The sequence below is a fragment of the Lonchura striata genome, chromosome 18 (genome assembly GCF_050655825.1).
Source record: "Lonchura striata isolate lonStrDom1 chromosome 18, ASM5065582v1, whole genome shotgun sequence".
NCBI classification, from domain to species: domain Eukaryota; kingdom Metazoa; phylum Chordata; class Aves; order Passeriformes; family Estrildidae; genus Lonchura; species Lonchura striata.
This window is the reverse complement of record NC_140720.1, coordinates 15,179,534-15,202,519: the sequence shown is the minus strand read 5'-3', so window position 1 is coordinate 15,202,519 and position 22,986 is coordinate 15,179,534. Positions and strand designations below refer to the sequence as shown.

Sequence of the window (22,986 nt, the reverse complement as noted above, 5' to 3'; positions counted from 1 at the left end):
GTGCAGTGCATGCTGTGTCTTGCTGCTTGTTTTGGTTTTTTTGCACAGTAACCCAGGTATCTGATCATGCCCTTGCCCAGATCTGCAGTTCTGAGGCTGCAGTGCTGTTGGAGCTCTTGTTGCCAGGTTTCCTGCTGTGGTGCAGCCACCATAAATTCTACAAGCAGGGACTTGCCTTGCATGTTCCTTACAGGAAAATGAATATGAGCTTCTAACTGTATAAATATAGAGGTAAATGACCAGGATCTCTCCTGTCTGAGCTGTCTCAAATCTTGTGCTTGTACCAGTAGACAAACACATTTTTATTGTATCAGGCTTAGGAGCTGGGTTGCAGCTTAATTAATCCTTAATTCTCATGGCCTGAGGTCTATGTCTTCCTTCCCCACATGATGGGCATCTCAGAGGCCAGTCCAATGTCTTACATCACACTAAAGCTGTTTTAAAAAAACTTAGAGAGGTGCAGTGGGTTAAAAAAGGCTGTGTATCATAACAATTCATTTTTTAAATCTTTTTCTCCTGTGCATCTCTCCCAGATTGAATTTGTGACTGGCACTAAAAAGGGTACTACAACAAGTGCTGCTTCCACAACCACCACGACATCCAGCACCACTGTGGGAGGTAAAGAATAGCTGTGAATGTATCCCTTAAACTGCATAATGCTGGGATTAGTGCTTCCTGAAGCCTGAAGGCTCCTTAATGATCCTGTAGATAATGCAAGGGAGAGTTTCTGCTGAGGGGAGATGGACTAGCTTTCCTCTAGTCCCTGTAGTCCATGGCTATCCTGGAATGGAAGACTGGGGCCAGATGGGGTAGTGAAGAGACTTATTAGTGGGTCAAGAAGCCTGCTGCTGTCTGTGGTTGTAGAGTATTCCTGGAACTGATAGATTTTGAGATTTGGAAACTTTGGAAATCATTCTCCTGCCTTGGAAACTGCAGGGAAGGGACAAAAACCACTGGAGGCTGATGAGTGTGTCCGGTGCCTGTAGCTGAGCAAGTGGGATACATGTGCTGTGTTGAAATTAAATCTGCTTTGGGGCAGGGAGTGCTCCTGTCTCCCCTTTTGCTGGAGTTCAAGTCTAGAGTCCTGGTACCCCAATAGAAAAGTTGTCTTTCCTCCTCACTATTTACTGCCAGTGTATCCTGAAATTAGTGTAAGGGGAAGCTGTCTAGTCAAGCAGTGGGATATTAAGGGTTGACATGACAGGGTGTTAGGAAGGGATTGATGACCTCTAATGCTAATCCTTGTGTGCTTGCTTTAATCAAATTCACAGATGCCCAGAAGAGGAAGAGCAAGTGGGACTCTGCCATCCCTGTAACAACGATAGCTCAGCCCACCATCCTCACCACCACTGCAACACTGCCAGGTGTTGTCACAGTGACAACCAGTGCCAGTGGCTCCAAAACCACGGTGATCTCAGCTGTGGGCACCATTGTAAAAAAGGCCAAGCAGTGACTGCTGTGCTGGGCCTGGAGTTTTGGACTTGTTTGTCACTGAAGCCATTGTCCTTGGAAGGGAAGGGTGGATTTCTCCTTTGGTAAAAGATGACAAGATTATTTGAAGCAGCCTACAGTTCCCCTTTGGAAGGCTGGGGGCAGAAGCAGGATGCCAGCTCTGTGCCCCCAGGAATGGACCTCTGACCACCATGCCTCTGCCTTTGCTTGCTGGGGGAAGAACCAGGCTACCTGTGTTGTGCTGGAGGAAGGTGGCATCTGGAGTCAGCTTATAAAAGTTTGCTTATTAATTACTGCATTGAGGTCTTACCTACTTGCAAGTTTGGTTTAGGGGGGAAAAAGAAAATAAATTAAAAGGGCAAGCAGTGAAAGACTGTCAGTGTTACCCCTGTGTGTTCCAGGTGGTGCTCCAGGGCTGCCTGCAGCCTGTGTAGGTGCCTCCCTGCAGAATCAGCTCAGCTCTGAGGGAGTTGAAGCAGAGACAACCACTCAGTGTCCACGTCCAGATGTGTAGCAGACACTTGAAGCAAACTGCATCAGTGAGTGTGAGCTCACTCTTTGTTCTAGCACTGACACCTGTACCCTGTGCTCTCTGTGTAGATCTTAGTGACCACATGTGAAACTGTGGAACTCTTGAGGAAACTGTGCTGGAACATCCTGTTACCATCTCACAGGGATGGAGATTTCTATGCAGAACCCTCAAGCTGTAGAGGTTTGATTTGTGAACTCACTTGCAAAGACCTGTGCAGAAAACACTTCCATTGCCATGGAATGAGGTTGGACAGAAGTAGAGGAGAGTGTTTGATCCTGTTTGTGATGTTGTCCATCCTTGTCTTAGCTTGTGATGTTCTGTGAATGCACACATGGCAGTTACTGCTTGCTCCACTGTTGTGAAAAGTTATTTTCAGTTGAAAATTTTGTTGTATAAAAATCAAAGAGTCTTTTTAAAAAGCCCCTGGTGTCATTGATGTGTCTGCATTTCTTTAGTTAAATTTCTACCCAGAGCCTCTTTGTCTTAGTGTATAAAGCAGTGATAGGAGAGATGGTTGCCAGATCAGCAAAAGTGTAAGATTCTGGGAATTCAGTGGCTTGGGGTTGGTTTTTCTTTTTTTCCTTTCAGTTTTTTATGTAGCTTGTGTCACTCCTCATCAAGACTTTGCATTTATGGAGACTTAAGGTAGAAATAACAGGTTGATACCCTGTATAACAAAATTTCAGCCAATAACTCAGTGCTCTTGTTTGTCCTGCATGTTGTATCAGAGGTAATAGATGGATACTCAGGTTGGAAACTGCAGTTCTGAGGGAAATGCCTTTTTCCCAGCTCTGAAAATGGGATTGGACAGGTTGATGACTTGCACTTTGCTGTGGCCAGTCAGAGGAGCTGGAGGGAACATCAGGCACACAAGGGTGATGTCCTGAGGGAAACGGATCCTTCCTAGCCTGGGAACATGGCCTGAAGCCCCCAGTCAGGAGTTGGGACTGGTTTGCTTGGAGCTCTGGCTGTGTGAGTCCAGCTGAGGGCTCAGTGACCTGCTGAGCTGTCAGTGCCTGGGTGCTCAACAACCCTCAAGGACTTCGGCTGGGCCCTGCTGCCCCAGTGTGTCCCGAGGCAAACTCAGAGCTGACACAGAGAAAAAGTTCCTCATGCTGCTGCAACAGTGACTGCTCAGGCTGCACTTGTGACTGAAAGTTGTAGATACGCATTTCTACCTCTCCTTCCAAAGTGATACTAACCATAGCCAGGAGAGTAAAACCAGCCCCATTTTCATCATGCCATAGTCCAAGAATTGCAGTCTCTGCTCCTTGAACACCACAGGGCTTCTCCCTGCCTATCTCCTTCCTAAGCAGGGGTGTCTCATAGCTGGAGGAGCTTTGTCTCAGCTGAAACTCCACGTTCAAGTCTGTGTCCCTGCCCCAGCAGAGGCAGGAGAGCTGCAGTAATGAAGTCATCCTTGGCAGAGTTGGTTCTGCTCTCCCTCTCTCTTCTGAAGTCTTTTCTTCCACCTCCATGCCCGGAGGTGTTGATTTTCTCTCCTATTTGCTTGTTGTGCTTTAGAGATCTGCCCTGCTTTGATGCTGGTGTGGGAAGGGATTTTGTGTGTTCAGGACTGGCTTTTATTTTCTGTCTCGCTGGGCCGAGGGAGCAGGTGGGGAGGGCAGCCCTTGCCAGCCCCACCTCAAACCGTGGAATGGGAGCACCTGAAGCTATGTTTTAGTTGGATTGCTGCTGCACTGTCTTGTTTAGGGGAGTTATGCACTGAGATGAACAAAAAATGAAAGCAAGAGTCTTCCTTGCCAAGGCTTTGGGCCATGCCAGGGCTTTGCTGATGACAGCTCCAGCAGTGAGGGAGGTGATGGCTGCAGCCAACAGCTGCACGAGCTCCTTTCCAGCTCTTCTCCATTGCAGGGGAGAAATCAGCTCCTGTGAAGCCCCTCAAACAGGTGGGCTTTGTAATTTGCCCAGAGAGTCATCAAAGGGTACAAGCTGCTCATTCTGGGGGAATGGTGTGAGCCCAGGAGAGCCCAGAGTTGGTACCTGCAGGGAATCACAGGATGGGTGAGGCTGGGAGGGACTGCAGTGGCCCAGTCTCCCTGCTCAAGCAGTTTTTCCTGGAGCACTTGGCACAGGGTTGTGTCCAGACAGTTCTGGAATATCTCCAGAGTGGGAATGAGAAATATAGATCTTCTCAGCAGGCCTCCACAAGACTCTCTGATGTTAAATGTTCAGATAAATAAATTGCTGGGGAGGCTCAAGACTGTCTGAAAGGGCAATAAAGTTCCACCAAAGTCTCCTCTTCCCTTTGGGAGGAACATTTACCTCACCACATTCCTGCAGGAGAAGTTTTTCACCTCTGAGCCTTGCACTGCTGTTCCTCTGACTGTTTATATTCCACTTCCTTCCTTTTGTTCTAAGCGAGAACCATGGACACCAATGACTTCCAATAGTTGGTCTTTGTTTATTTGAAGTTTTTTCTTTGGCTGGGGCCGGGCTCGTGCTCCGTGTTGCTGGTAAACAGCAGAGCTCTGAAAAAGGTTTTGCATGGAAGACATCAGTGTGTGCTCAGCCTCTGGCAGGTGGGTGAGGAGCTGAGGGACCCCTGGGACGCCCTGCTGTCCCCAAATGGGTGACAGGATTGTCCCCCAGGCTGAGGCTGTATCCTGGATCCTTTACTGATGTTTCCCTCTGGTGTTCCCACTTCCCTCTTGCTGCCAGTCTGTCCCAGAGGCAAATGTTCATCGAGGATGTTCATCAGAGTGATTTTCCTTTAGGAACATGTTCATGACAAGGAACATCTACTGGAAAACAGGGGGCATGTGTAGATAATACTGCCTTGGGAGAAAAGCTGATGGAGAAAATATGGCAGGATTTCATCTGGCATTTTTAATTGAACAGGGAATTATATTAAGCATCATTTAGTGCAATAAATTAAATGTACATTAATAATACATTATTACATATTCCTTTTATTCAAGCCACATAGCAGGATATTGTCACTACAGTGTACAGGGCAGTGATGGTATTAAGTGTTTTATTTTTCTTTTAGTAATGTGTGTTGTTACAGAATTTATAAAGGAGATGGATGTGCTCCAACCAGCAGGATTTTGGCTGTAACTGTGCAATAAAGACCTAGAAAAAACCCCAAAGCTGTCTCCAGGCATGCTGTGGTGGCAGGACAGAAAGAAGAAAGGCTCTGTTGCAAGCTGGCGTGGCATTAAAAAAGAGAAGAAAATAATTAACCCTGCAATCACTTGTAATTATCAGTAATTGGCACTCGGACTGGTAGTCAGCAGAGAGAGCAATAATTTCATGTGAACTATAAAACTACATGTTTTTCCTCCTAGGGCAAAAATTTCTAGGCCACATTGCCACCGCAGAATCGCTGATTTATAAATGCGAGATTCATCACAGATGTGGCTGTGAGCTGTGGTGGAGCCATCTGCACTGAAATCTGCTCACCCTGCCTCTGAAGTCCCTGCTCTCTGTTCTTAAAAACAGCAAATTTGTGTGACAAAAGCCTGATCCAGCAGGCAGGGAGAGCAAGGTATGGATCCAAGGCAAGAACTTGAGTTCACCTGGTGTTCTTCCCTGGTGGAAGTAATTTGGAGAAGTTGCCTGAAAGATAACTCATTAAACAACCTTTTAATTTTTTTTTTTTTTAATCCAAGATGAAGTTAAAACCTTTTATATTCTCATAAGTATTTACAGAAAAATTCTAATACCTCTCTGATTTTTTGCCCTAAAAATTTGGTGGTGAACTTGCCTTTGTATTGGAAAATGTACCTTTATCAGCCCTGCAAATGTAAAAGCAGCCCAATTACACCTCTGGGAAAACTCATGTTCTGTGGGCTTGGGCTCTTTTAGGTGCTGGGGGGATGTGTTTCAAAAAAAAAAGGTGCAAAATTGGTATCTTGAGCTCTTCTGGCAGCACCCAGAGGGAGCAACTGGGCTTCTCCTCACAGCTGGAAAGGCAGAAGGGAGCTGGTTCCTCCTTGCTGCTCAATGCTGCAGGGATGAAGGGCAGGCAGAGGGTGTCAGGAAGCCCTGGGGCTGTCAGGGTCTGCAGGTGACACCAGAGATCCTTTACAGGGGGCAACATAAACGTTCTCCAGCTCAGATGGAGAAAGGAGGACACCTGGAAAGTCAGGACACCGAGTATTGTGGAAGGTGGGTGCTCATGAGCTTTTCTGGTTGGCTTCAGGATTCCTGTTAGGGATCCATCACTAAAATAACTGGGTTTTTTATCACAATGCTTCTTGAAGCCTAAATTGGCTTTTTCAACTGCAGTGGCAGCATTGCTTACCTCGAAGAGGGAAATTGCAGCAGTGGGAGGTGGGGTGGGGCTGGTGGGAGCTGCTGGTGGACAGGGCCAGGTGAGGTGACCAGACACATCTGTGAGCATCAGCACAAGCTCCCCTCCCATCTTAGGAACTGAAGCCCAGTTTTAATTCATCTGCAGTGTTCAACATCTGCTGCAGCTGTGGCTCCTGAGGCAGAGCAGGGCCCTCTGCCTTCAGCCCCTTCGTGGGAAGGATCTGCTCTTCACCAGCAGCTCAAGCATCAGCACTCACAGCCTGGTCCTGCTCTGCCTTTATTTTATCCCATGTCCCAGCTCTCATGTTGCAGTCACTGTCTTGATATGTTAAAAAAAAAAACAAAAAAAAAACTAACAACAAACCTCCTTCATTTTCAGAACCTTTATTGAGCTCTAGGAAATCTCATCTCCAAAAGGACTGGAGTTGCCAAGTTATGTGTTGGGAAACTCAGAAATACCAGATTTAAACTGCCCGGGCCATCTTCCCCTGCACCCCTGCCTGTTTCCCATTTGCTGTAGTTTTTAATGGCACAGGCACATCCTCCTTTATCCTGGGGCTAAGGCAGTTTGCATATATTAACTTGAGCTTCCTAATTTCTTGTAGTGAAAGGAATTCTGCTCCTCATCTTTCAATCAGTTCAGGAGAGCAGCAGCCTCTGAAATGCCACATTGAGAACAAGGAGGGCAAAATTGCCCTGCTCATAGGCAGGAAATGTGCCATTTTCCCATCTGGCTGTTGCTATTGTTTGCGTTGAAGCTCAGGGGATGCAGTTTTCCTTGTGAAGATCTATCAGGGGCCAAAATCCAGCTTTTGCCATTGCATCTGCTCCAGGACGTGTGTGCTCTGCTCTGTGGAAACTCTGAGTGGTTCTGAGCCGTGGCCAACCCCAGACTCTAAACCAAAAGGGTGTTGTGGACAGCAAAACAGCCTCACCTGAACTCTAAACCCTCCCCTGCTGTTCTTTGGACTGGGGAAGGGATTTTGGATCCAGCTCAGCAGAAGGGCTGGAATCAGCTGTGGGATTGCTGCTCACTGGGCCATGGTGGGATGCAGGTGTGGGTGGGAATCATTCATGGTGCTACAAGGGGTTGCACTGACTCTTGAGGCAGATTTACTGTAGGTGAGGAGTGCTTTGCTGTGCCCATGCCCTGGATAAAGCAGGATGCCGATCCATTCTCTCTGCATGCAAAGCACCGAGGCTGGGCTCGGCATCTGCGGGCTGCCGGGGCAGGAATTTCCCTGGCATTCCAGCAAGGAGTCACCTGAGTTCTGAGGGTGACACCTCCCAGTCGTGCCAGGGGGAAACTGGGAGGAGAAACCCCTGCCCCGGGAGGTCGGGGAGCTCCCTCAGTCTGCCCTGAGCAGGCAGACGAAGGCGAGCAGCCCCTCCGGGCTCCTTCCCACCGCCGCTCAGCCCTTTTCCTGTGGGATGGTTCTTCCTTGGGATGGTGGGAGGGTCCGGAGGGCTGTGCCTGCCCGGCCAGGTGTGCGAGGGAGCGGTGAATGCCAGCCCTGCGTCATTCCCAGCCCTCCCAGCTGGGATAAAACTTCTCCTCACCTGGGATCCCATCTCACTGATCGCAGCTCCCACCTTTCCTCCCTGCCAGCCCCTCGGGAGGGCGAGGCGGCAGCGCGGGCATTGAGAACAAAGTGGATTTTTGACTAAGGGGACGGGGAGCCGCAGGGAGTTATGTGGGATCGCGGGCTGGCTGCACTCCCCGCCGGACCGGGACTTGACATTTAACCGGAAAGAGAACAGGGATACAAAATAGAGAGGAGAGAGAAAGAAGAAAAAAAAAAAAAGGAAATAAAAGCCCAAAGCTGGAAATCAAGTCGCACGCAGCACGTTCCCCCTGTGCCTTCGGAAGAATTTCTTGGCTTGGTGTATGCGTGCCTGTTATTCGGCAGAGGATTTGGACTCTGAGTCAGACCCAGCGCTAATGAGGTTTGTGGAATTAATTCATCTGTGCTCTGCAGCTCTCGCTTGAACTGTGCTGCGTGGATGAAGCGGGCAGTGAATTAACGCGCGGGCAGGTGGGCAGGACACGGAGCGCGGGGCTCGCTCCTGCCCGCCTGTTCCCTCTGGTTTTCCCTGGATTTTTGGCTGTCGGACACCGTCCGGTGCCTCTGGGCTGCCTGGGAAAAGCCACCCTCGTCAGCGGGCAGGGCTTTGGGGGCTGCACGGGTCCGGGTTTGTGTCCGCGGGTATTTGGGTGGGGGTCCCGGAGCGGTGCGGGGGTGCCGCGGGGGGAACGACAGAGCAGAGCCCTTTGGGAACAGTGCTGGAGTTCCAGGGTTTGCCCAGTCCCGGGGGAAAGGCTGTGGTGCCTCGGGGCTGGCACCCAGGGAAAGCTTTCAGGGGTGGAAGTGTGCGAGGCCAGGCGGGCTGTGGGGGTCTCCGACCCGCGGGACCCACCGGGGCTGTTTTCCCTGCCAGGGAAGGGAGGTTCCCGGAGGGAAAGGCCGGGAGAGAGTGGGAGGTTCAGGGTGGGCTTTGCTGAGCTGCAGGTGTTGGGGGTATTTGCAAATTGGTGAATCTGAAACGGACGGGAGGGTTGGTATGAGGGGGCTGACTGGGTGCGTGGGGGAAAGGGGGATGAGGAGCACCCAGGGAAGGGAAGAAGTGTCTTGTGGGGCCAAAGGAGCACAGAAGTGGCAGGAAGAGCACATGGAGGGTTCTGGGGCTGTGCTGGTGTTTGGGCAGGCTCCAGGCACGGTCCTGCCGTTCCTGCCTCTGCTCCTTGAGGTTCCCCCCTGCCCGAGCTCTGGAGCAGCAGGAGGAGATGGTGGCACAGCCCCCAGCCCTTCACGGCATGGGGGGTGTTGGCCACCAAGCAGCTCCATGTGGGTGCCCAGGCTGGGCCCTGCTGTGTTTTGTCCCTGGCTGGAGGGTGCTGAGGGCAATGTCTGGGGTCTGGAACTCAACCTGGGAGCTGAAAACAGCAAATGGAAACACTCACATGGAGTTGCCCCAGCTGCAGGAGCACACCTGAGGAAGGAGGGGGAATGGATGGGGAAGGCAAACAAAACAAGAGTAGGATTTTGTGTGTAAGATATTATTTGGTTTGTGGGTTGAGTTTTGGTAGTTTGGGGGAGTTTGGCTTGATAATTTCCAAGTTCTGGAGCATGGTCCCAGCAGCTCTGTGCCACCACATGTGCAGGGGAGAGAACATGAGCTGTGTCCCTGATCCCCTGGGCTGTGGCTACACTGCCCATCCTCAGCACACACAGACACGTGGAAGGTCCTTGATGCCATGGACCAGGGCCAGTCCCCACACAGCCCCCGTGGCTGCAGCCGTGCAAAGAGAAATTCCCACCCAAGAGAGGAAAGGCTGTGCTTGGGAACTTGCTTTGAGCATCTCCCTCACTTTCCTGCTCCCACCTCCCAACCTGCCGGTTCTCCCACGTAGCAGCTGGGACCAGGCTCCTGCTGTTGCTCATCACAACCTGCTCCTTGCTCCCTCTCCCCCATCTGCCCTTCCAACCCTGTTCTCTGTCCCATTGCACCAGTTGGAGCATTGCCTGAGTTTTTGGGGATGAGGTGGCTAGCCCCAGCTTCTCCAGACTCAGGGCTCTTGGCATATTCCTGGAGCAGGTTTGTTGGCCATGCTGAGGGGCAGGGCAAAGGCTGGGGGAGCAAGAGGAGACCAGGAGGAAATGCTGGAGCAAATCTGGGAAACAGTAGGAAGTTTATGTGCAGCCAGGACCTGCTCTGCCTTTCTCCTTGTTTTTGCACAACTGAACAGATTTTGTTGTTGTTGTTGTTGTTGTCATGAAAACCCAACCAAATCCTGCAGCTTTCCTGAAGTGGAAGTGGCATTTTCCTTTTCAGAGGACACTTCTGAAAGTAAGGGGTGGCCACTCCCATATTTTTGCTTGAATATTGCAGGCTGCATTCCTCAGTGGCCATGCTCTGTGCCACCAGCACCCAGCAGGCTGGCATCTGCCCAGCAAAATCCTTGAAGGTTGGTGGCTCACAGGGCAACAGAACGTTAATATTGAGCAGGATTTTATGGCCTTTTATCTCAGCACTTGAAAAGACATGATGGCAGTTTATGTGCCTGAGGCCCAGGGTGTGTCCCTCCGTTGTTTGGTGACTTTTTCCTAATTGGTGATTAAGGGAAGAGGCATTAGGTCCTCATGAGCTGAGCAGTCTGGTCTCATACTCAATTCTTTCCTTGTGGCCCTTGCCATGGTGGGAGATGGGATTTGCTGGGTGCTCAGCTGATGTTTTCAACTGTGTTCTCCTTCCATGGGCTCTGAGGATTTCTTCTCTACCCTTTCAGCTAACTGGCACCTCCTCACATCCCTGTAGCACTGTCCTGGGCTGGGCAGAGCGAGGGGAAAAGGGCTTCAAAATCTGCCTGTGTTGGTAGCAAGGGACACAATATTTGCCAGTGGGTGCTGGTGTGAGGACTGTCCCTGAAGGAGTCACGGGCATGTCCCAGGTGAGGAATGCTGGCCTCAGAGCCAGCGCTGCAGCTGGAATTTGGGGGACAGGGACCACCCAAAGCCAAACCTGCAAAGGGCCCGACTGGGGACATGGGCTGGCTGTCAGTGTGGCAGGGAGGGAAGCAGAGGAGCTTCTTGCTCAACTGGCACCTTTAACCATAGGACAAGCAGCTCATTGGAAAAACAGCACATTGGCTCCAGGTGCTGAGGAGCAGCAAAGCTTCCCAGGGTGTCCCTGCAGAGACACTGCCCTGAGGCTCCTGAGTTTCATTTTTAGCCACTGGGCATTAATGGCTGAGGAAAATCCCTCTGGGCACAGCTGGCAGGATGAATAGATGCCAGTGTCACGTTGGTTGCTGCCTGTGTACCCAGTGCCTCTCACACGAGGCCACAGCGATGTCCTGTGGTGGCGATGCTGGCTTGGTTGAGCCCTGTGTCACAACAATTCAATGTATTCCCCTGGCTGCAGAGGCCAAGTGTGATCTGGTGCTGCTGGGACCAGGCTGGGCTTTTCCAGGGGTTTCCCTGCAGCCCAAGCCAGGCTGTGAGTGGCTGAGTCTCTGTGTGACTGCTCTGTGCTGGATGTCCCTCAGGGAACTTGGACATCATTACTGCCTGCAACAACTTTTCCTGTTTCCTTTCCCTGTTTTAAGTGGTTTTCACATTCTTTTCATTTTAGAGTCAGGGCTGACACAGCAAGAAGCTATAAGACAATCCATTCACATTTTATATTTCACAATTGCATCTACCAGGAAGGAGATGGTTTAATGGTGTCTTTACACTGTTATTTTTTCCTTGACTGCTCTCACTTGCCCTGCTGGGTGCAAGGATGAGCCTCTAGCACAGCAGCTGCAGAACTCGAGTTCCAGCTTTGTGCCTTCTGTTTACCACATCCAAATGCTGACTTCTGCATGGCACTGAGTTTTCTCAGTCACGTGTGGTGCGGGGAGAATGGTTCACTCTGTTTGGGATTTGACCTCTGGGTCCATCAAGGGGTCCTGCTGCCCTGGACAGGACCAAGGGGATCTGCCAGGCTCTCAAAACCACAGATTCATTCAACAACTCCAAAACTCCAAGTCTGGCATTTCCCAAGGCCTCACCCTCTCTTTATTGTTGGCTTGACCATCCTGGAAACTCTTAGTGTGATAGGAAATAGCTGAAGGGAGGGGTCAGTGTTGCTTTTGAGGAGAGCTGTGGACTGTCACTTTGTTTTCCTTTTTTTTTTTTATCCTGAACATGCCAGGAAAAGCAATGTTTTGGCCCTGTCAGTGCTCACACACATGGATGGTGCTGGGCTCTCTCTGGGAGCCTCCTGTGCTCCAGCTGCCTGCAGCAACCCCTCATGTCAAGCTGTGCACACCAACTCTAGGCACAGGGGTGGCATTTCTGGGAATTTTGAGCCTTTTGCAGATGTCTGAGCAGAAGACAAACCATCCTTGGCTTTGCTTTTGTGCCCTGCCCTGCCGAGCTCAGCAATTGTTTCCAGCCCAGGATGTGAGGGCTGGGAAGGGGCTCTGTGGGAGCTGCCCTGGTCATATCCAGGTCCATTCCACCTCTTGGCTCTCTGCAGTGTAGTAATGCCTTTATTTCAGGAGGAAGAGGATGAATGTGCTGCCAGGGGCGTGTGCCAGGCTGCTCCTCCTGTCCCTGCTCTGCGCCACCGGTGTCTGCCAATGGAGCAAAAGTGAGTGGAGCTGTGGTAGCCCTGCCTGCCAGCTCCCTTTGGGGACTGTGGGTACCTGTCCTGGGCTCCAGAAACACCTTGGGGAGTGTGTGTACCTGTGCTGGGCTCCAGAAACACCTTGGGGACTGTGTGTACCTGTGCTGGGCTCCAGAAACACCAGTCTTCATGGGGACAGCATGTGCTGCGTGCTTTTCCTGCTGTTTTCCATCTCCCCAGTTTTGAAGATCCTCCCATGCTACCCTGCTGCTGTTTTGCTGCCAGTTTCCACTAACCAGGCAAAACCTCAATTTTCCCATGGGATCAGCCTTTCTCACGGCCTCCCACAGCTCCCTTTGTTTTCCCCATCCCTGATGCCCTGATCTCTCCTGGCAGACAACCGCTGTGTGCTGTCTCGGGCAAAGAGCTGCACCGAGTGCATCCGGGTGGATAAGGACTGCTCCTTCTGCACCGACGAGGTGAGACCTTGCAGGGCAGCCTGGGGCTCCTCTTCCCACCCTGCTGGTGGAGGGATCCCCCCACCCTCAGTGGGACAGGGACACAAGAGCAGGGGCAGCTTCTCTTCTGGATGGGAAAGGCTGTTGCAATGTGGATTTCCTTTTGGTGTGGAACATGAGCAGGGAGGGGAGTCCAGGGCAGAATTGCAGCACAACAGGGGTTTATCAGAAAATGTCAGTGTGCCACAAACAGTGTGTGCAAGGGATGGAGGAAGAATTTTAGCTCACACAACCCAGTAACTCACCGGTGGCCACATTTCAGCTGGTGGTTCTGTGTGAGACTCGTTCCCATCTCTCCGCTACTGCTCTCGAAGGTTCATAATGCTCTAGGCACAGGATCCTGCTTCCTGCCCCGTGTATTTCCCCCTTTCCCAGTGGATCTGGTGCTTTCTGTGGCTCTGATGCTGCTCTTGCTCCCTGGCAGAGCTTTGAGGAGCCGCGCTGTGACCTGCGGGAGAACCTGCTGCGCTCCGGCTGCGGCGAGGCCAGCATCGTATACACCCAGGGGGAGATGAGGACACTGAAGGTGAGTGCTGGGGACACAGCCCACACTCGCCTCTCCCGAGGGGTCCTTCACTCTTCTCCAGGCTCCTCAGCAGGAAGAATACAAAGCCCAGATTGCTATTTATGTAGGGTCTACTCGAAAGCAGTGCCTTTGCTAGCTGGTGGGCCTGTGGGCCACTGGCCCTGATCCAGGCTAGGGTGTCTTTGCAGACAAAGCAGATGTAAGCAAAATGCTCACATCCCTCTGGAGGAGGTGCCTGGCTGGGCACGAGTGGGTGTGGGGAAGGCTGTTGGACAGTACATGAGGGAGGAGGATGTGCTCATCCTTGCATTTGTACTTCCCACACATCTCCCTGCTCCTTGACTCCTCTTCATTGCACCCGTGCTGGAGATGGAGTCCATCCCTTCATGTCACTCTCCTTCACAGAATTCCAGTATCAACGTGTCCCTGCAGAGGACCCAGGTGTCTCCCCAGGCCATGTACATGAGGCTGAGGGCTGGCGAGGAGATGAGCTTCAACATGGATGTCTTCCAGCCCAAGGAGAGCCCTGTGGATCTCTACATCCTCATGGACTTCTCCTACTCCATGTCCGATGATCTGGACAACCTCAAAAGCATGGGGCATAACCTAGGTGAGGGCAGAGCTGGGAGAAGAGGGGAGCCTGCTCCTGTGCTGATGAAGGCAGGCAGCTCCTTCCTGCCTGTGGCTGCGAGTCCTCTGTCAGCACCAGAGAGGGGGCTGCAGCTGGCAGTGGGCTGAGAGGTGTTTTAATTAGAGTTTCTCATTATCTCTGTGCAGCCCAGGGTGGGGATGTCTCTCTGGTCCTGCAGGGATCCTCACATGCTCTCCCCTTCCAGCCCAGCTGGTGCCCCTCTGAGCTGGTCTGTGCAGGGCCTTTGGTATCCTGAACCTGCTGGCTGCTATTGCAGTTTTGGGGCTGCCAAAGGGGGTGTAGGTTTCTGCCCTATAAAAGCCCAAAGATCTTAAAAGATGGCAGTTTGGGGACCTTATCTAAGAGCCCACCAGCAGATAAAATGCCCACAAAAGTGCTTCTTTCCCTGGAGCAGGGAACTCACAGGCATCTCTTTATTTATGTGTGTCCTTTGCTCTCCTCCCAGCGGACTTCCTGCAAGCCCTGACTTCCAATTACACCATTGGATTCGGCAAGTTTGTGGACAAAGTCTCATCCCCTCAGACAGATATGAGACCCGAAAAGTGAGTGAGCCCTGTAGGTCCCCGAGATGGGAGTAGAGGAGTGGAAAGTGCCTTCTGTTTCTCCTTGGCTTTCAGTGTCAGCAGTGCAAGAGCCTCCATCCATCTACCTTCACCGCCAGTGTCCTCCCTGGTCTCCCCATCCCTCAGGGCTTGCTGTAGCACTGTGACAATGCCAGTGTCATCCTCTGCTTTCAGGCCTTCTCTGCTCTGCCACATCAGACTGCACATCTTGTCTTCTCTATCTCTGCCCTCATCCCTTCTCCCTCTCAGTGCTGGTGGCTGAGCTGCTCAGCCCCGTGACTTCCCCTTGAGGGACTCTCCCCACATCTCCTCTCCTTGCACCCCAGCATCCCTTGGCTCCTGCTCCACACAAGACCTTGGTTCCATCTCTCCTAGGCTGCGTGAGCCCTGGCACAACGCCGACTCCCCGTTCTCCTTCAAGAACGTCATCCGCCTGACCAGCAACATCAACCACTTCAGCCAGGAGCTCCGCAAGGAGCGCATCTCCGGCAACCTGGATGCCCCCGAGGGCGGCTTTGATGCCATCCTGCAGACAGCTGTGTGCAAGGTGAGGGTGGCCAGGGCTGTGTTTTTAATGAGTGGCTCTTCCTGATGCCCACTGATGAGCAGAAGAGCCGTGTACTAGGCAGCTATCAGGGCAGCCAGGGAGCCCTGGCTCAGCTGCAGTTGGTTTTTGCCCTCCCAGGCACACACTGCCAGTGCCAAGCTGTTTTGCATTCCCAGTTTTCCCTAAGCCTCATAGAATGTGTGTCCTGGTGTTTGATGCCCAGCAAGGAGCTGTTTTCTGGGCACCCTGTGTGTGCTCTTTGCTCTGTCCCCCTCCACGCCTGCGGTGATGAAACTGCTCCCTGGAAAAGAGCCCACTTGGGCTTGGCTGCTTGGCTGAGGGATGAGCGCAGCTCCAGACACGTCCAGGGAAGCGTGGGCTTGCCCCCTGTACACACATGTGCCTGGCACTGAGCTGCTGGGTGGGTGGGAGACACCCCGTGCTTTGGGGGTGTGGATGGGTGTTGGGATTCCTGGGGAATACGTGCCTGGTTGTGTTTGCTGCCAGGTGCAGGTGGTGCCTTGTCCCTTGGGTATTCCAGCTCCTGTCAGTGCTGGCTGCAACAGGGGTTTGGGAGGCACAGAGATAAAGGTTCCTTCTCCTCCTCCCTGGCTGCAGGATAAGATTGGCTGGAGAAAGGACAGCACTCACCTGCTCGTGTTCTCCACCGAGTCTGCCTTTCACTATGAAGCTGATGGTACCAACGTCCTGGCAGGGATCCTGGCGAGGAACGACGAGCAGTGTCACCTGGACAGCCACGGCACCTACGTGTATGACACCAAGCAGGACTATCCCTCGGTGCCCACCCTCGTGCGCCTCTTGGGCCAGCACAACATCATCCCCATCTTTGCTGTCACAAACCACTCCTACAGCTACTATGAGGTGAGGAGAGCATGGGATTGCCTTTCCTTCAGGGCCTCTGCTTCAGCTCAGCTCTGAGGAGAAAGTGTTCCCCATCGCTTGTCCCCAAGTGCTAAACCAACACCTCGGTATTTGGGAGGGTGCCACACTGTACTGGGGGGCTGCTCTAGGCTGTGGGAGGTCTTGGGGTGTATTCCTGGGTGCAGGAATTCAGGCTTCTACAGGTCTCCCTGTGTTGGTTTCTCCTTGTAAAGCAGCGGAGGTACAGAGCTGGGGAGTAATTTTGGTTGGCAGGGACATTTGGAGGTCTCAAAGCAGAGCCCACTCCCGTGATAGAGGAGGGTTCTCAGGGCCTTGCCTCAGGGAACTCCTGTCTCTCTGCAGAAGCTGCACAAGTATTTCCCCATCTCTGAGATCGGGGAGCTCCAGGAAGACTCTTCCAACATCGTGGAGTTGCTCCGCGTAGCCTTTGAGGTAACGGTGCTCTCTGGAGCTTCACTTTGGCTCACAGGGAGGGCAGAGGGTGGGCACCTCGTGGGCAGGAGGGCAGGATGTGGCCCCTCTGGAGCAGGTCACGGGGTACTGCTGAAAATCAATGTTGTGTTTATCCTCTGGCACCCAGCGCATCCGCTCCAAGATGGACATCCGGGCTGACTTCACCCCCAGAGCCCTGAAGACAGAGTTCACCTCCCCGGAATTTCAAAAGACAGAATCTGGCTCCTTCAACATCACCCGTGGAAAGGTGGTAAGTCCTCGGATGGCAGCAGAAGGAAGGCACGTGTGAGGGGATGGGCTCCCCGTGTCCAGCTGGGATGTGGTCCAGCAGAGCTGGCTCATCCCTGCAGTGTGTCCCTTCCTTCAGAGCAAGTTCCACATGCACGTGAAGGCTCTGGAGTACGTTGGTGGGCAGCACGTCTGCAGCCTCCCCGAGAAGGACCGGCAAGGAGTCATCCACGTGAAACCCACGTCCCTGAGCGACAGCCTCACGGTGTCAACTGCTGTCATCTGCGACGTGTGTCCCTGTGAACAGGTGGGGTCATGCAGAGAGGTGTCCTCCTGCTGCCAGCCTGGGGTGGGGATGTGTTGGCTGATGAATGTTGGTCCTGCTGGATCCCTCAGTGATGCTCAGCCTGGCCAAGATCTCCATCAATGCCTGTTCCCAGCTCGGTGTGATGTCCTGCGGTAGAGCTTGGTCTTCAGGGCAAAGCTTTGCCCTTGCATTTCTGATGCCTGAAATGGTCTTGTGGGCAGCTGGGCCCATTCAGCAATGGCTCTTTTCTCTTCCAGCAACAAGAGTTGGACTCGCCCAAGTGCAGTTTCCACGGGAACTTTGTGTGCGGACAGTGCATCTGCCACCCGGGCTGGTAAGGACTGTGTCCGGAGCCACCCCTGGTCCTGCCAGGGACCCACAGTGACACGCATTTGTCCCCGGGCATCCCGCACTGTGTGCTGCCCGCCTCAGCACCATCTCTGTGCCCAGGCGAGGGGACACGTGCGACTGCTCCCCGGCGTCGTCCCCCAACAACGAAGCCTGCGTGCGCCCCGGGGACGCGGAGCCGTGCTCGGGACGGGGCGAGTGCCTGTGCGGGAAGTGCCAGTGCTACTCCGAGGAGCAGACCCTGCGCTTCGACGGCGCCTTCTGCGAGTTCGACGTCCTGCAGTGCCCGCGCACCTCCGGCTTCCTCTGCAACGGTGAGAGCACCCCCGGGGCTGGGCGATGGATGTGCTGGGCTGGTGGCACACACAGGGCGTCCTGGTGGGGTTTGAGTGACCAGTGATGGGCTGCAGGGACTCTGCGGGTGTAGAGGTGCAGGGAGGATGCTGTGGGGTGTGTTTGCAGCCCCTCTGCACTTCATAAAGCCCCTGTGCACCCCAAAGAAAGGGGGGGAGCCCCAGACAGGGCTGGGGGGATGGCTCAGCACTGCAACTCGGGCAATCCCTGCTCTCCCTGCAGATCGTGGCCGCTGCTCCAGGGGTGCCTGCGTGTGTGAGAGCGGCTGGGAGGGCCCGGGCTGTGAATGTCCCACCAGCAACGACACCTGCATCGACAGCCGAGGGGTAGGTCCTGCCCTGCCCTCCCCAGCTGCTCCAGGCAGGGCTGCCCCAGTGCTGGAATCTCCAGGTCGCTGAGGTGCCTTGCTGACTCCCAGTGCAGCTCTCAGGCTGTCACCTCTTCTCTCCCAGGGCATTTGCAATAACCACGGGAGGTGTGAATGTGGCAGATGCATCTGTGACATGGCTTCACTGTACACCAGCTCCACCTGTGAAATCAGCTACTCTCTGGTGAGTTCCTCTGAGTTATCACTCATTCCTCCAGGGAAGAAAGGCAAAGCAGAGACAAAGGTACATCTCAGTTGGGAGCAAAATCTTGAGCAAGGGTTTGTCTCAACTGTCCTGTGGCCAGAAATGCTCTGGCATGGGAGCTGCTTTGTAGCCATAGCCTTTCTTTGCCATCCTGTTCACCAGCAGCAACTACTGAGAGACTGTCTGTATTTATCTGCACCCTGGTTTGAAGCTCAGCTTGTGACTTGTTCTGATTTGCCTCAAGACTGGGAAAAAAATAATTTCATGGAATCACAGACTGGTTTGGATTGGAAGGGACCTTAAACCTTATCTCATTCCAACTCTCCTGCCATGGACCAGGATGCCTTCCACTAGATCGAGTTGCTCAGGGCTCCACCCAACCTGGCCTTGAATGCACTCTATTTCCCCATTGACAAACATGGGCTAATCCCACAATAGAGATGGAGAAAGCTGTCTTGATCATGTTTTGGAAAGGCCACTGAAACCCTTGGAGAAGATCTAATTGCTGCCCAAATGCAGGCTGTTGGTATAAGAGATCCTGAAGGATTTATAACTGGGCTTACAAATCCTTCATTAGCTGCTTGTTCTCTGTGATTTCTCTTTTTGGCCTGGACCTTGCCCTGACTCTGGGATGAGGAGCTGCCTCTCCAGCTCTGCCTTTCAGAGGCTGTGTCCTCCCTCACTCCTGGGGTGTCCCTGACCATGCCACCCACCTCTGCCCAGGGCTTCCAGGCTGTCTGTGAGAGCATCCGGGACTGTGTCCGCTGCCAGACCTGGGGGACAGGCAACCTGAAAGGGAACTGCAGCTCCTGCCACCTCCAGGTCCAGATGGTGGAGGAGCTGAAGAAAGGTAACGGGACAGGCAGAGCTGGGCACAGCCACATGTGGTGTCCCCTGTGTGCTCTGCTCCGTGTGGGTGTGCACGTAGGGCTGCTCCCCAAGTCTTTCCTGGCCCTGGTGACTTCACAACCATGTCCCCTCTCCCCACAGACGAGGCTGGCGAGTACTGCTCCTTCCAGGATGAGGATGATGACTGCACCTACCACTACACCCTGGAGGGAGACCCCAGTGTCCTCCCCAACACCACTGTCCGTGTGCAGAAGAAGAAAGGTGAGCAGGGCCCTGGGAGGAGCAGGGGATGTCCAGCCTGGGATCTGGATCAGAGTGACCAACTCCACGGTGCCCCCAGTCCCTGCTTGGTCCCTTTGCTGTGCCCCTGGGCAGGGTCAGCTGCAAGCAGCTCCTCCTTGCCCACCTTGCTGTGTGACACGGGTGGGTGACACTGTCTGTCCCATGAACTGCAAGGGGTGGAACGTGGCACCCTCAGAGAGACATTCAGAGATCAGAGCCTTTCCCCTGCTGCCATGGGCAGGGATTGCTGCAAGGTGCTGCAGCCCTTTGGTATGGCTGGGTGTGAGCAGAGGTGTGATAGCCCTCCCTGAACAGCATTTCTCATTGTGCCGAGGTTAACTGGGCTGCTCCATCCCTCAGAGAGCTGTGGTCCAGCTTTCCCCTCCCTGCTCCCTCCCTCCCTGCACATCTCACACGGGGCTGATGCCTGGCACTGACGTTGCTGTCACTTGCAGAGTGCCCACCTGGAAGCTTCCTCTGGCTCATCCCACTGCTCATCTTCCTCATCCTGCTTCTGGGGTTGCTGCTCCTGCTCTGCTGGAAGTTCTGTGCCTGCTGCAAGGTGAGTACCTCAGGTGGCTTCCCCAGCCTAGGGAGAGAACCAGATATGGCCAAAAACATGGCAAATTTCCAGAATTCACCCAGCCTCCAGCATGGCCAGATTCACGGTGGATTCTCATGGCTGTTGCCAACATGAGCTGCTGGTGAAATTTTAGTCAGCTTTCCCCCATCTAACTAAAATCAGGTTGAGAGCCCACTCCACCCACTGCCCACACATCCCTGCTGATGTGGATCCTCCCTGATGGAGACTTGGAGGGGTTTTGTCTTTGGCCACAAAGTGATTTTTTGTCTCTGACCATTTGTTTTCTAGGCTTGCCTGGCCCTGCTTCCCTGCTGTGCACGAGGTACCAGCCCCTGGTCTTGGGGGGAAGGGTTCTGGGGGGTGCACTGCCTTCCTGGCTTTTGGGGTGTGCTGGGGTGAGCATCCCTCCTCTCTGAGCTGCAGAGGTGGATCAGGGAGAAGGCTTCTAGCAGAGAGCCTGAGCCAAGGAGTCGTGATCCACACTTCTTCCCTGCCCCACACCCTGGTGTGAGAAGTGGATTCATAAAAGATTTTCAAAATATATCTGTATGCAAATACTGAGATAAGGTGTGTTGAGTTAGGAAGGCTATGGAATAGAGATGACATTGTTGAGAGAGAGATTGAACTAGAAATAAGTTTCAAAATATGGCTTTATAAAAAGACAAAATATTTTAGAAAATTAGAACTGTGAAAGATAGATGGTAGCAAGGTTATGTGGGGTAAAAATATACGTGATTAGTGTTACAAGTAATACCAACATTTTATAGTAAAAGTTAATAGGCTGAAAACCATTTATAAAGCTTTATAACTAAGAAATTAGCTTCTGATAGAATGGCATTGGGTTTTACATCTCTTATGTCTCACCCTTCATCAAGACTGATAGAATAAAATAATTTCAAATGTCTCTCAATTAACCCCATCTCTGTAAAAGCTAAAAAAACCAACACCTGGGATGCCCTGCTGGGAATCCCACTGCTGCCTCTCCCTGACCTTGTGATGCTTAGCTGGTGAGACGTGTTCTCCCTGCTCATCCATCCCACTCCCCTGCTGACATCCCTGCGGCTTTGGGGGGTCACTTGCTGCTGTCCCCCGTCCCTCCCCAGCCCCCCGGGACCCCTCCGGGGCCGGGGTTTGCCGCAGTCCCGCTGCCCTGGGCTCACCAGGCAGCGTGTGGGTTAGCACGGTCCGAGCTCCGGCGTTGCCTCGGTCGCCGCAAGAATTCGAGATAAAGAGACCAAGAGAGACCAATGGTATGCTTGTCCAGAGAGATTGTATTGCCTGAACCATAGCAGGGACCTAAGGCCCTGGGCTATTGCCCAGATACAGTTTTATACAGCAAAATGAAGAGATAAGGTCTAAACAAAGGGGATACTGTCCAGCTTAGGCACATCAGAATCACCCCAGGGGTCAGATCCAATGGGAACTGCTCAGGGATGGGGAGAAGGGGGTTCACAGAGAAATGCTGAAGTGAAACTTTCCCGAAACAGTGGAGCATACATAAATATATCTTTTCCTCAGTTTCCCATTCCCAAGGCCTTTCTAAAACCCTTCCTCCACACTACCATGCCAGCATGATAGCAGCGCATCCCAACACCCTCAGTGTGGTGGAAACCCTCCGCATCGCCCGGAGCAGAACCTCTGGTGCTGGGCAGCTGCTGGCTGGCGGCGTGCCCAGGCTCTGACCCCACCCTGGCTCTGCAGGTCGCACCGTTGGCTTCAAGGAGGACCACTACATGCTCCGCCAGAGCCTCATGTCCTCCGACCACCTGGACACGCCCCTGGTGCGCAGCGGCTCCCTCAAGGGCCGCGACACGGTCCGCTGGAAGATCCACAACAACGTCCACAAGCAGGGCGTCACCTCCCCCGCTGCCACCAAGGACCTCGGTGAGTGCCCCCGTGCTGCTTCCAGCTTCTGGGTGGGTTGTTTCTCTGACCAGGAAGGGATGGAATTTGATCTGGGGGTTTCCTCTTTGCAGTTCCCTACGGGCTGTCCCTGAGGCTGGCCCGGCTTTTCACGCAGAACCTGATGAAAACGGAGACCCGGGAGTTCGATCAGCTGCGCAAGGAAGTGGAGGAGAACGTAGGAGCCTGGGCACAAAGGGGCTTGGGGTGGCCTTGGGGACAGCCACACAGGGGGCTGGGCAGTGCCCCTTCCCTGCGAACCCACAGCTATGGAAAGGAAGGAGCAGTTTTTCTTCTTTTGTGAAAAAACACAATTTTTAAGGTCACAATTGTAAGAATTGGCAAAGCATCTCATGGAGATTTTGGGCTTACTTTGGGGCATGTGATCTGAAGCTCCTGTTTGGCTTCAGTTTGCAGCCTCTTGCTGTATACTGGGATGAAACCTGGTGTGGGAGGGTGAGGGAGGAGGGCTGGGGTGGTCAGAGGGCTCCTGGGTTTTGTGGCAACAGCATCTGCTCACTGAGCAGCACATCCTGCCTAGTGAGGGATACACTGTGACTCCTGTCTCTCTTGTGCCTCCTGCTCCTTGCAGCTGAACGAGGTTTTCAAGCACATTCCTGGCTGCCACAAGGTCCAGCAGACCAAGTTCAGGTGAGTCAGTTGGGGAGAGACTCCTGCAGGAGAGGGTTCCCCCAGGGCACTGCTGATGATGGGGTGTGAAATCTGCCGTGCTGGGAGGAAGTGTGGTCTGTGAGACAAGCCTGGTGTGGTGCTTCACCCACCCAGGGCTGCAGAGCAGAGCCCACCCAGCTGTGGAGGAGATCTCACCTGAGCTTGGCTCTGGAGCAGCAGGAGCAAGTCCTGGTGGGATGGTGTTCAATGGGAGAATTCCCACTGGCTTCAAGAGCTTCAGCCTGGTGCAAGCTTAGGAGTGGGCTGGGAGGAATCTGGGGATGCCAGTGCTGAGCAGGGAGTGGTATCTCCTCCCCACAGCCTGATCCAGATGTGGTCTCCCCTCTG

General features: G+C 53.2%; 2 protein-coding genes across 5 annotated transcripts in view; both read left to right on the top strand.

Annotated features, from left to right (window-relative positions):
* Positions 1-5,097, top strand: part of SAP30BP (SAP30 binding protein) — a 31,698-nt gene extending 26,601 nt beyond the window's left edge. The window contains exons 10-11 of one of the 2 annotated variants that reach the window (XM_021541665.4): positions 534-618; positions 1,272-5,097. In XM_021541665.4, coding sequence (XP_021397340.1) covers positions 534-618; positions 1,272-1,453 — 267 coding nt within the window. In that variant the 3' untranslated portion in view covers positions 1,454-5,097. The remainder of the gene's footprint in view (positions 1-533; positions 619-1,271) is intronic. The other variant, XM_021541666.4, reaches the window with a different exon arrangement.
* A 2,587-nt stretch (positions 5,098-7,684) lies between these two features.
* ITGB4 (integrin subunit beta 4) overlaps positions 7,685-22,986 on the top strand; it is a 29,036-nt gene continuing 13,734 nt past the window's right edge. For 2 of the 3 annotated variants that reach the window (XM_085557019.1, XM_085557018.1), the window contains exons 1-22: positions 7,686-8,212; positions 12,312-12,403; positions 12,776-12,858; positions 13,322-13,423; positions 13,829-14,033; positions 14,521-14,617; positions 15,014-15,185; positions 15,804-16,067; positions 16,431-16,520; positions 16,669-16,791; positions 16,909-17,076; positions 17,334-17,410; positions 17,527-17,738; positions 18,001-18,104; positions 18,231-18,329; positions 19,074-19,200; positions 19,341-19,460; positions 19,937-20,043; positions 20,353-20,386; positions 21,766-21,948; positions 22,041-22,144; positions 22,559-22,617. In XM_085557019.1, the coding sequence (XP_085413145.1) occupies positions 8,154-8,212; positions 12,312-12,403; positions 12,776-12,858; positions 13,322-13,423; positions 13,829-14,033; positions 14,521-14,617; positions 15,014-15,185; positions 15,804-16,067; positions 16,431-16,520; positions 16,669-16,791; positions 16,909-17,076; positions 17,334-17,410; positions 17,527-17,738; positions 18,001-18,104; positions 18,231-18,329; positions 19,074-19,200; positions 19,341-19,460; positions 19,937-20,043; positions 20,353-20,386; positions 21,766-21,948; positions 22,041-22,144; positions 22,559-22,617 (2,681 nt within the window). In that variant the 5' untranslated portion in view covers positions 7,686-8,153. Of the gene's footprint in view, positions 8,213-12,311; positions 12,404-12,775; positions 12,859-13,321; positions 13,424-13,828; positions 14,034-14,520; positions 14,618-15,013; positions 15,186-15,803; positions 16,068-16,430; positions 16,521-16,668; positions 16,792-16,908; positions 17,077-17,333; positions 17,411-17,526; positions 17,739-18,000; positions 18,105-18,230; positions 18,330-19,073; positions 19,201-19,340; positions 19,461-19,936; positions 20,044-20,352; positions 20,387-21,765; positions 21,949-22,040; positions 22,145-22,558; positions 22,618-22,986 lie in introns of all 3 variants that reach the window. The other variant, XM_077787350.2, reaches the window with a different exon arrangement.